At 33.5% G+C, this 12,022-nt stretch overlaps 1 protein-coding gene across 3 annotated transcripts in view; it reads left to right on the forward strand.

The window, feature by feature from the left end:
- The window catches only part of CUL5 (cullin 5), a 105,077-nt gene that overhangs the window by 63,922 nt on the left and 29,133 nt on the right, over positions 1 to 12,022 (forward strand). For all 3 annotated transcript variants that reach the window (XM_067750951.1, XM_067750950.1, XM_067750952.1), the window contains 4 exons: positions 1,872 to 1,965; positions 3,363 to 3,493; positions 3,750 to 3,857; positions 6,748 to 6,812. In XM_067750951.1, the coding sequence (XP_067607052.1) occupies positions 1,872 to 1,965; positions 3,363 to 3,493; positions 3,750 to 3,857; positions 6,748 to 6,812 (398 nt within the window). The remainder of the gene's footprint in view (positions 1 to 1,871; positions 1,966 to 3,362; positions 3,494 to 3,749; positions 3,858 to 6,747; positions 6,813 to 12,022) is intronic.

A 12,022-nucleotide genomic window follows, 5' to 3' on the forward strand; every position in this document is an offset into this window, starting at 1 on the left:
CTAGCCTCCTTGGTCTCTCCTTTAAATCCTCATTGTAACCCACAATAAGAAATACATTTTTTATTGTGACTTAGTATATGCTTTGTTTATTTGCTCATATCTGAAACAATGTTATGAAATAATATTGTTTTTGTATGTGATGCACTCTGATTTTTTTTTTGTTCTGTTCTATATTAAAAAAAAAAAAAGCTGTTTCACAACAGTTTGAAACACATGACACATGATTTTTGGAGTCTGCAAAATTTGGACTACTCCTGAACTAGATTATGTTCAAGTGTAAATTTTCAGTGAAACAGAAAACAGAGATTATTTTAGAAAACAGAAAATAGAGCTTATTTTAGAAAACAGAGCTTAATCTGATTACACTTTGTTTCTTCTTCATTAGTTGTATATAGTTAGATTTACCTATTCTCTGTCGAAGGTGGGAGTGTTCCATTGTGCATATTCCAGGGCTGGTATAGAATGAGATTACTCAGTAATTGGGGCAGAGCTTCCCACCCTGGCAGAAATTTCTCAACCATTTCATATGTATGTTGTTCTTCTTAGGACAGAAATTGACATACATGGACTTTAAAGTCATTAGTGTAATTCTCATAGAGGGAGGGATCTGAAAAAATTGCTTTTATTGTGGAAATTTTTTTAACATTTTAAAAAGTGGAAACAGTGATATAATGAATCTCCATTACATAAATTTAACTTCAGTAATATAACAACATTATGTCAATTCCAAGAGGAATTTTTAGCAAAGAACTTTTAAGGCACACACAATTCCCTTCCTTAATACAGACAAATGATCTGTTTTTCAGAAGAGAGGTATCAGCCTTAATGTACCTTGTGTTAGTAATCACAACCTGTTCATTTTGATACCTGCAAGAAGAATAAATATATGACACGAAGGAGCAGTGGTGGAGTGGAGCCAGCCAGAACATTAGACCCTGACCATCTTAACTTGCAATCTTTCAACAGCCATGTTTGCCAGTCTCCCCACCACCACTCAGTACCACCTACCTTGCTGACATTAGACTGACCTTTTAAAAATGACTTGGTGGGGGAATAGAAGCTCATTACATTTATCTTCTGTTTAAAACCTTCCCTACCTATAGAGTAAAATCCCAAACCATAGGTTTTCATTCATAATCTGGCTCCAGTCTACCTTTCTCTCCCACTCTCTTCATATTCAGCTTTTTTTTCTTAGAATACCCAATCCATTTTAAGATTTGTACTTTTCAATATCCAATTTAGATTTCTTCTTGTGGATGAGACCTTTTTAACTACCCAGAAAAAAATAGTAGTTCCTTTGTTTGTTTCTGTTTGTGTGTGTGTGTGTTTTGCCACTTAACTGAGTTGTATTTATTAAAGTTTGCTTCCCTCCCCACCCTCAATAAGACAGTGATCTTCTCCAAAGCAGAGGTTATAGCTTATTCTTTGTATCCTAACACTTCTTTGGTGCTCACAGCAATGAAACCTACTATGTGTTGAATGGATGTTCATACTTCTAGCATTTTAGAATCTAATTCCAACACAGGTTCTCTCCAGATGAGAGTTCATTAAAGTTTAGTTTTTCAGTTTGTTTTGTAGATTAAAAAGTTTTTTCTCCTCCCCTTGTTGGGGACTTTCATTAAAATTTCTAAAGAGAACCTAAGTTCTATAGCCTTTTCCTTAGGGGGAAGTATGCTTTGGTAAACTAAAATAGAGTATCCATCTTCAGTAATCCTCTAGTAAAGGTAAGTAAAATCTACTTTCAGTATTCTTAGTTTTTTGCTGTTGTTGAACATTGTGGTTTTGTGGGACTATGAAGCAAAATGGAGTGGAATAGATCTGTGCCTTATTGTTGCTTATAATAGCCTTGACCAATTTTTGATGTATTTCAGCTCATGGAATGCTGTGTAAATGCCCTGGTGACATCCTTTAAAGAGACTATCTTAGCAGAGTGCCAAGGCATGATCAAGAGAAATGAAACTGAAAGTAGGTAAAACATCACATAAAGTTCTCATACTCTTTTAAGAGGATATCTTTGAAGCACATCACTTTTAATAAATTGCTGTTAGATCATTCTTTTATACATAGGTATTTTTGTTATGGCAAACTGCGTAAAGAAAATGATAAAAATATTTAGCATAGTTAGAAACACTGTAAAGAAAATCTTCTTTATAAACTTATATTTTAAGCATTTCTCCCCGTTATGTATCAGTATGTTTGTGTGCGTTCACATGCGAATTTCAATTTGTTCCCAAAAGTAGGACGCTACTTTTAAAGGCTAATTTAAATGGTAAACGTATGGTATAGGATAGAACTAGGTATTTTGACTTTTGTGTGGAACCTTGTGGCAAATATTTTTAAAAAGTAATAAAACACTCTATGTTGGTAATCTTCATCCCTCTCCCCCAAAATATCTTATAATTTAAGATTTCTGAAGTGTATTTTTTATTACTTAAATGTTATTTTTTTATTACTTAAATATGATAAAGTTTTGTTTTGGGAGGTAACAAGTACATTAATACCAAAAAGCATACAGTAAAAATTACCCATATACTTACTACTCAGAGACAACCACTTTTAACGTTTTGATGTATTACTCTCTAGATTTCATTGCATAAAATTGCAAGGTCCTATTTAATCTCTAGTTGTCTTTCAAGTACGTTTTTCAGTTCACTTAAGTCTTACACTCTTCAGAAGTATTTTGGAGTAAAAGCAAGTTTCTCATTTGGCATAAATGAAATATTTGAATTTCTGTATGCCAAACTAAGTAGAGTTATGTCTGATCCAAGGTGGACTCACTTCAGAAGGATTTATTTAGTGGTAACCATTCTGTGAGGTAAGATTATTGTGAAGGTCAATTAAATGGGTTAATAGGAGAAAGTGCTTTTTGCAAACTGAAAAATTCTTTATGAATACAGTTGTATATTACCTTGTTACTCTGAACAATCTGAGAACATTATTTTACCCCTTAGTGATGTGACTGTGTATTGTGTATTTAACATTGCATCTACTTTATGAAATGTAACTAATTTTCTGTGTAGACTTTTGTATTTCTTAGAATAAATATATTCCATTGCATTGAAGTTCAAATGACTCACCTTTTAAGAGGAGTTGGGTTTTGCAGTGTGTGATCACTTTAATTAGAGTTTCTTTTAAAAATAATTTTTGTCAGACTGATATGGTAGATCAAGAAGTTATAGTACTTAACGATAACAAGTCCTAAACTAGTCTGCACCCACAGAATACTATTAAAGCTATCAACTTCCAGCTAATATTTCCCCACACTCTTATTATCATAGGCATTCTAGATCCATGATACAAATCAAAGAGAAAGTCTGTTCTGATGGATGAAATGATTACATGGGTGTGTTCTATCGTTTCAGAATTACATTTGATGTTTTCATTAATGGACAAAGTTCCTAATGGGATAGAGCCAATGTTGAAAGACTTGGAGGAACATATCATCAGTGCAGGCCTGGCAGATATGGTAGCAGCTGCTGAAACTATTACTACTGTAAGTTCTCCTCAATGACAATGATAGATATATATCAAAGTTATTTTGTAAATGCAGGATAAGGTATTTAAAATCGGGTATTTTAAATTGATGGCAAAACAGTAATGCTGGAACACCTTTCTTAATAAGAAAAAAATATTTCAGAAAAGTTACCAAATTTTAAAGCTATAGTGTGTTATGAGAATTATGTTTATATTTTCTCATTTTTTGTATTTTATTTTTAAACTCAACTTAATATACAACACTTTATTTTTAGGACTCTGAGAAATATGTTGAGCAGTTACTTACACTGTTTAATAGATTTAGTAGACTTGTCAAAGAAGCTTTTCAAGATGATCCACGATTTCTTACTGCAAGAGACAAGGTATATATTCCTGTATGTTAACACTTGTCATAATTTAATTTTAATAAGAAACTTGCATCATGATGCTATTAAATTACAAACTAAAAAACCTAGCAACTCTGATTTTTCATCAGTGGAGGGCAACCATATTATATTTGGTTTCTTATATGCTTTTGTAAGCATTGGGTATGCTTGTGAACCAGAATTTAGCTAGAAAGTTGCTTTCTTAATTTTTCAAGAATGTCTTCCTGTTTTTGAATATTATTGATTATTGAATTCTTATTCATCCTTCCGTTAAGACTCAGCTCAAAGTATACTTCTCCTGGAATTTCCTTGATACTCTGCCTCCCCCCACATCCTATCCCAAGCAGAATTGATTTCTCTGTCCTGTTTCCTTTCATAGGGCTCTTGTGAGAGTTGTATCACATTTATTCTTGCTTTCCATACCTTCTTTCCCATCATTATAGTCTAGGATAATGATAATGAAACAGTATTATCCTTAGAGTCATTATCTTTTTATTATTTTAAAATAAATTTATTTATTTTATTATATTATTTATTTATTTAATTTTGGCTGCGTTGGGTCTTCATTGCTTCACGTGGGCTTTCTCTAGTTGCGGTGAGCGGGGGCTACTCTTCGTTGTGGTGCACTGGCTTCTCCTTGAGGTGGCTTCTCTTGTTGCGGAGCATGGGCTCTAGGTGTGCGGGCTTCAGTAGTTGTGGCGCGAGGGCTCAGTAGTTGTGGCTCACGGGCTATAGAGCACAGGCTCAGTAGTTGTGGTGCACGGGCTTAGTTGCTCCGCGGCATGTGAGATCTTCCCAGAGCAGGGCTCGAACCCGTGTTCCCTGCATTGGCAGGTGGATTCTTGACCACTGCACCACCAGGGAAGCCCCGTATCTTTTTAAATATCATAAACCTATCACTAGAATTACCATTAGTTTTTCCCCCTCTTCAACTACCTTTCCTTACTTCCCAAGTGAAATTATTTTCTAGACTCTAAAAACACAATCAACTTTCTCCAGTAGCATTTTTTAAAAATTACTGTCTACCTTTAGATAAATATTTGGGTAGAAAGAAAGGTAGATAGGTAGGTACCTAGGTAGATAAAGTAGGAAAAGGGTTAAGGGAGTATGGAGGTAATGAGATCATTTGAAATATTAAATTGAGTGGCCTGCAAAGGGCTTTATATGAGGTGACATTCAAATCAAGATTGAAGTTGATTAAGGAATATGTCATGTGGCTCTCTGAGGGAATAATACTCTAGTCTGAGGGGAGAGCAAATGCAGAGGCTCTAAGGCAGGATTATACCTGTCATGTTCCAGAACCAGAGAAGAAAGAGATCATTGTGGCCAGAGTGGATTGAGTGAGGGGGAGAATAGTAGGAAATCAGAGGTAAGTAGTCAGAGATAACAGGAGGCCAGATCATGTAAGACTGAGCCATGGTAAGGAGTTTCATTTGTACTCTGAGTAGGATAGAAAGTCATAGAAATATCTTGAACCAAATGACAGGATCTGACTTACATTTTTATCAGGATCACCTGCCTGCTGCAAAAAGAATAGACTGAAGGGGGCAAGAGAGGAAGCAAGGAAATGGGTTAAGAATCGATTTAAGTAATTCAGTTAAGTAATGATGGAAGCTCTGCCCAGAACGATAGTAGGTGAAGGTAGTCAAAAGTGGTTGGATTTTGATTATATTGTAAAAATAGGCTATACAGGACTTGCTAATGGAATCAGATGTGGAATGTGATAGAAAGATATCAGTCAAGGATGGCACTCAGATTTTTGTTCTGATCCATTAGAAGTATATGCTTGCTGAGATGAGGGAAGATGAAGACTTTGTGAGAAGCAGGTTTTGGGGAGATGGTTGAAGAGAGATTAGGAACTCAGTTCTGGACAAGTTAACTTTGAAATGCTTGTTAAACATCCATATGGCAACATCAAATCTGGAGCTTAAGGGAGGGGACGGGCCTGCAAAAATAAATCTGGGAGCTTCAGCATATAGATGGTTTTTAAAGCACTGACAGTGGCTATGATCTCCAGAGTAAGAGTGAAGATAGCAAAGAGAAGAGATCCAAGGACTGGTCTGGGGCATTTTAAAATTAGTTATCATAACGATAAGGAACCAGCCATCTTTCCTGAGGAGAGAGGCGAATGAGTGGAATGACCAGGAGAGTGCTGTGCTAGAAAACAAGTGGAAAAAGCACTTTCCAGGAGGAGGGCAGGATCTGCTGTTTTAAAATGCTGCTGATAGGTCAGATAAGATGGGGATTAACCATTGTCTTCAGCAACATGGAGGTTGACAAGAATGATTAGTTGGAGTAGTAGTGTGAAAGCCTGTTTAGAACAGTTTCAGATAAGAATGGTAGTAGAGAAATTAGCGACAGTGAGTTAGATAATTCTTCTAGGAGTTTAGCTTAGAGAGAGAGAAATATGGGGAAGTAGCTGAAGGTGGACAAAGCCAAGAGAGAGTTTTTAATATTTAAAGAATAATATGTATGCATATTGAGGCTGTAGAAATAATGGAGGGGGGAAAAATTGATGATACAGGAGAAAAAGGAGGGAATTCTGATTACTTTGGTTTTCTCAGTGAATTAGGAAGCCACATCATCAGCTGAGAGTATGCATGGGAGAGGAAATACTGGAGGTTTGAAGAGAAAGGAGGTGGTATGAAAATGTTTTCTAGGAGAATGTGTGGATAAGAGAAAATGTTATGGTTGTCAGGCAGCATTAATACCTCACTTGAGAATAATGATAATCATGACATGAGAAAGAGCATGTTGAAATCATTGACTTGGCCAGATACATCATTAAAAATAAAAACTAATTTGTATTTTATGTATTTTTAGAATTATAATTATCTATTTTAAGTATTAAAAATAATGTTTGTATCTTATTTTATATTATTTGTAGGCATATAAAGCAGTTGTTAATGATGCTACCATATTTAAACTTGAATTACCTTTGAAGCAGAAAGGGTAAGTCTTTTAAATCATATGTTTAAAATTTTTACATTAAAATTCTTAAATTTTTTGGAGTGTATTATATGTTATTGGATATGCAAAGTGCCCTGTTTCCCTAATCCTATCAGGTTTGTTTTTCATTTTTTTAACTTTTATGATTTTTGCCGCCTTTGATTATTAAAAATTCTGTCTTGATTTTAAATTTTATATTATCTCCTCTATGACCAAAGAATGTTGACCTTATTTTTTTAAGTAAAAAACGTTTTGTTCTTAATCTTTTTGAATCTCTTCTTGATTTTTCCCTCCTCGTTATTCACCAAAGTTATTTTATAACCTACAAAAGCATAGAATATGACTCTATTCACCATACTGATTTTAAGGGAAATCAATTTTAATGTAAATTTTTTAATATTTTTTTTAGTTGATCTCTCATTGGTGAGATCTCAATCTCAAGTAAGATAGATTTATTTGTGCTATTACAGAAAATCTGAAAATGAAAAGTTAATGAAATATTAATTAATCTGAGCTAGTTATAGTATCTTCAGAGTTGTACTAAGTAGTGCTAAAGGTTAATTGGAAAAACTTCTTTCTTAATCTTAAATAAATTTTATACACAATGCTAAAATATTCAAAAATAGCATTTCTCAAGAAGGAAAAGTAATTGTTCAGGGCTTTGTTGTTTTTTTTTAAAAATCATTTTCATTTTGTATTTTTTTGAACCGTGTAAGTTATTTGAGTGCCATCACAGTGGAAGACACCTACCTGGGTCATACAGTTTTATTGGCATTGTTTAGAAGGGCATTTATTGTGTTCTCTTTATAAATATGAAACATATAACATTACATCTTGGAGATCTCTTCATGTGAATACATAAAGGTCTTACTTATTCTCCACTACTCCCAGCATTTTTTAATGAAAATATTCAAACTGAAGAGTAAAGTCACTCTGTTGCTTTATTTATATGTATCTTTATATGTATATTTATATATATATATGTATATTTATTTATATGTATCTCCCTATACATCCATCAGTCAACTTTTAAATGCATTTCAAAAGAAGTTGCAAGCATCAGTAAACTTTGCTCCCTAAACACTTTAGCATGCAGTCATTAATTGAATTTTGTGTTTGTTTTGAGGTAAAATTTACCTACAGTCATATCCATAAATCATATCTTAGGTGTATAATTTTGTCAGATTTGACAAATGCCTACATCCCTATTAAGATACACAATATCTTCATCATCCTTGAGAATTACCTTATGTCCATTCCCAATCAGTTCCACCTCCTTCCAGAAGGCAACTATTGTTCTGATTATTTCAACATAGGTTAGTTTTGCCTGATCTAGGACTACATATAAATGGAATTCATACAATATGTACTTTTTGTGTACAGCTTTTTTCAACTCAGCATAGTGTTTTTAAGATTTATCCATGTTTTTTTGTATCACAGTGGTTTGCTTTCCAAAGTGGTTGTACTGTTTTACACTCCCACCAGCAAAGTATAAGAATACCACTTAATCCGTGTTCTCGCCAGTGTTTAGTGTTGTCATTTTAATTTTAGTCATTCTGGATGTATGTAGTATTATCTCAGTATAGTTTTGATTCCCATTTCCCTCATGTCTATTGATATTGAACACTTTTTTGGTATTTTTGGTACTCTTATTTTCTTTAAAAAGTGTTCAGATTTTTTGCCTGTTTTTTTTCTATTGGGTTGTTCCTTTTTAGTAGTGAGCTGTGAGTCCTTATATATTCTGTATGTAGGTCCTTTATAAGATATATGCTTTTCTTTTGTGGATTTTGCTTTCTATGTTTTGTCTAGGAAACCTTTGTCTACCTCTGACACTAGGACAAGATAACCTTCTGTTTTCTTCTAGAAGCTTTATAATTTTTAGCTTTCATATTTACATTTAAGAGCCACCTTAAATTGATATTTGCATATAGTGTAAGTTAGGGATTAACTTTCATTTTTTTCTTTTCTGTATGGATAGCAAGTGGTTTCATCACCATTTGTTGGAAATACTTCCCATTCCCTACTGGGTTGCTTTAGTGTCTTATGTGAAAAATCAAGTGACTTAAAAATATGTATGTTTTTCTGGACTTTCTATTCTATTCCATTGAATTAAATGGGTATCCTTTGGCCATTACAAACAGCCATGATTAATATAGTTCTGCAGTAAGTCTTTAAGTCAGCTGGTATAACTTTGTTCTTTTTTTTCCTTGAGTGCTTTTGATATTCTGGTATTTTGCTAGTATATAAAAATATGGTTGATTTTTGTATATTGATCTTACCTCCTGTTACCTTATTAAAGTTATTAGTTCTAGTAGTTCTTTTTTAGATTTCTTGAGATTTTCTATGTAAAAAATCATGTAATCTTTGAATAAGGCAGCTTTATTTCTTCCTTTCTCATCTTTATACCAGTTATTTCTTTTTCTGGATTGATGCACTGGCTAGGATCATAAGTACAGTATTGAACAGAAGTAGTGAGAGTGGGCATCCTTGCCTTTTTTGGCAAGCTTAGGGGAAAAGCCTTAATATTTTGTCATTAAGTACAAAGTTAGGTGAGGGTTTTTCATAGATGCCTTTAATTGGGTTTTTTTTAATTCCTAATTTGCTGAAAGTTTGATAATGAATGGGTGTTGACTTATTAAATGCTTTTTCTGTCTTAAAATGACCAGAAGGTTTTTCTTCCTTATTCTTTTGATGTGGTGAAATACATTGATTTGGGGGAGGGGTGTGGGGAGATAGAAGAGAGATTTATTTAAAGGAATTGGCTTATGTAATTGTGGGGGCTGGCAAATCCAAAGTTTGTAGGGCAGGCTAGCAGGCTGGAAATTCTTGGGCAGGAATTATTATACATCTTTGGGCAGAATTTCTTCTCAGAAAGAAACCTGAGGGAAACATCAGTTCTGCTTTTTAATTTTTATTTTATATTGGAGTATAGTTGATTTACAATGTTGTGTTAGTTTCAGGTGTACAGCAAAGTGATTAAGTTATACATATACATATATCCATTCTTTTTCAGACTTTTTTCCCATTTAGGTTATTACAGAATATTGAGTAGAGTTCCCTGTGCTATAGAGTGGGTCCTGTTGATTATTTATATATATGTATGTGTGTGTGTGTGTGTGTATATATATATATATATATATATATATATATATACACCATATATATATGGTAGTGTGTATATGTTAATCCTAGACACCTGATTTATTCCCCCCCACACACACACATTTCCCCGTTCATAACCGTGTTTTTGAAGTCTGTGAGTCTCTTTGTTTTATAAATAAGTTTGATTAATTTTTTTTAGATTTCACATGTAAGTGATATCATATAATATTTGTCTGACTTACTTCACTTAATATGATAATTTCTAGGTCCATCCATGTTGCTGCAAATGGCATTATTTCATTCTTTGTTATGGCTGAGTAATATTCCATTGTATATATATAACACATCTTCTTTATCCATTCCTCTTTTGATGGACATTTAGGTTTCTTCCATGTCCTGGCTATTGTAAATAGTGCTGCAGTGAACATTGGGGTCCATGTATCTTTTCAAATTATGGTTTTCTCTGGACATATGCCCAAGAGTGGGATTGCTGGGTCATGTGGTAGCTCTATTTTTAGTTTTTCAAGGAGCCTCCATACTGTTCTCCATAGTGGTTGTATCAATTTACATTCCCACCAACAGTGCAAGAGGGTTCCCTTTTCTCCACACCCTCTCCAGTATTTATTGTTTGTAGACTTTTTGATGATGGCCATTCTGACTGGTGATATTGTATTTTTGATTTGCATTTCTCTAATAATTAGCAATGTTGAGCATTTTTTCATGTGTTTTTTGGCCATCTGTATGTCTTTTTTGGAGAAATGTCTGTTTAGATCTTCTGCCCATTTTTTGATTGGGTTGTTTGTTTTTTTTGATATTGAGCTTCATGAGCTGTTTGTATATTTTAGAGATTAATCCCTTGTCAAGTCACTTCATTTGCAAATATTTTCTCCCATTCTGTGGATTGTCTTTTCATTTTGTTTATGGTTTCCTTTGCTATGTAAAAGTTTTTAAGTTTAATTAGGTCCCATTTGTTTATTTTTGTTTTTATTTTCATTACTCTAGAAGGTAGATCCAAAAAAGATATTGCTGCAATTTATGTCAAACAGTGTTCTGCCTGTGTTTTCCTCTAAGAGTTTTATAGTGTCCAGTCTTACATTTAGGTCTTTAATCCATTTGGAGTTTATTTTTGTGTATGGTGTTAGAGAGTGTTCTAATTTCATTTTTTTACATGTAGCTGTCCAGTTTTCCCAGCACCATTTATTGAAGAGACTGTCTTTCCTCCATTGTATATTCTTGCCTCCTTTGTCATAGATTAATTGACCATAGGTGCATGGGTTTATTTCTGGGCTTTCTATCCTGCTCCATGGATCTATATTTCTGTTTTCGTGCCAGTACCAGACTGTTTTGATGACTGTAGCTTTGTAATATAGTCTGAAGTCAGGGAGCCTGATTCCTTCAGTTCCGTTTTTCTTCTTCAGGATACATTGATTTTTTTTAAGAAAACATTTAACCAAGGTTGAATTCTTGGGATAAATTCTACTTGGTCGTGCTGTATTATTCTCTTTATATATTCCTGGATTTAATTTGCCAGTGTTTTGTTAAATATTTTTTGTCTATATTTGTGGATTTACCATTTTCTTTCTGGCCTTTGTGCCTTGTACAATTTTCATTTTTTTGATATTTGTCCTTTTCTGGTTTCAGGATTATGCTGGCCTCAAAAAGTATTGAGAGTTATTCCCTCCTTTTGTATGTTTTAAAAGAATTAGTTTAATTGACATTACTTCTTCCTTAAATGTTTGGTAGAATTCATTAGTAAAACCATTTGGGTCGGGAGTTTTCTCTGTGGGCAGGTACTGATCACAAGTTCGATTTCTTTAATAGATACAGGCTTTTCAAAATTTTAAATTTAATCTAGTTGTAGTTTTGGTGAAGTGGTGCTTTACAAGGAATCTTTTCTTCTCAGTTGTCGAAATAACGTACATATAGTTGTAAGTTTATTATCCTTTTCTCTTTGGAAATACGTTAAAACTTTTTTTTCTGGAACCATTTGAGAGTAAGTTGCTCATTATTCCAAGTACACTAGTGTATATTTTCTACAAATATAATCACAATACAACTATCAAAGTCAGAAAATTGTCTTTGATGCATAATAACCATCTACTCCTCAGATC

This window comes from Pseudorca crassidens, chromosome 9 (assembly GCF_039906515.1).
Source record: "Pseudorca crassidens isolate mPseCra1 chromosome 9, mPseCra1.hap1, whole genome shotgun sequence".
NCBI lineage: Eukaryota > Metazoa > Chordata > Mammalia > Artiodactyla > Delphinidae > Pseudorca > Pseudorca crassidens.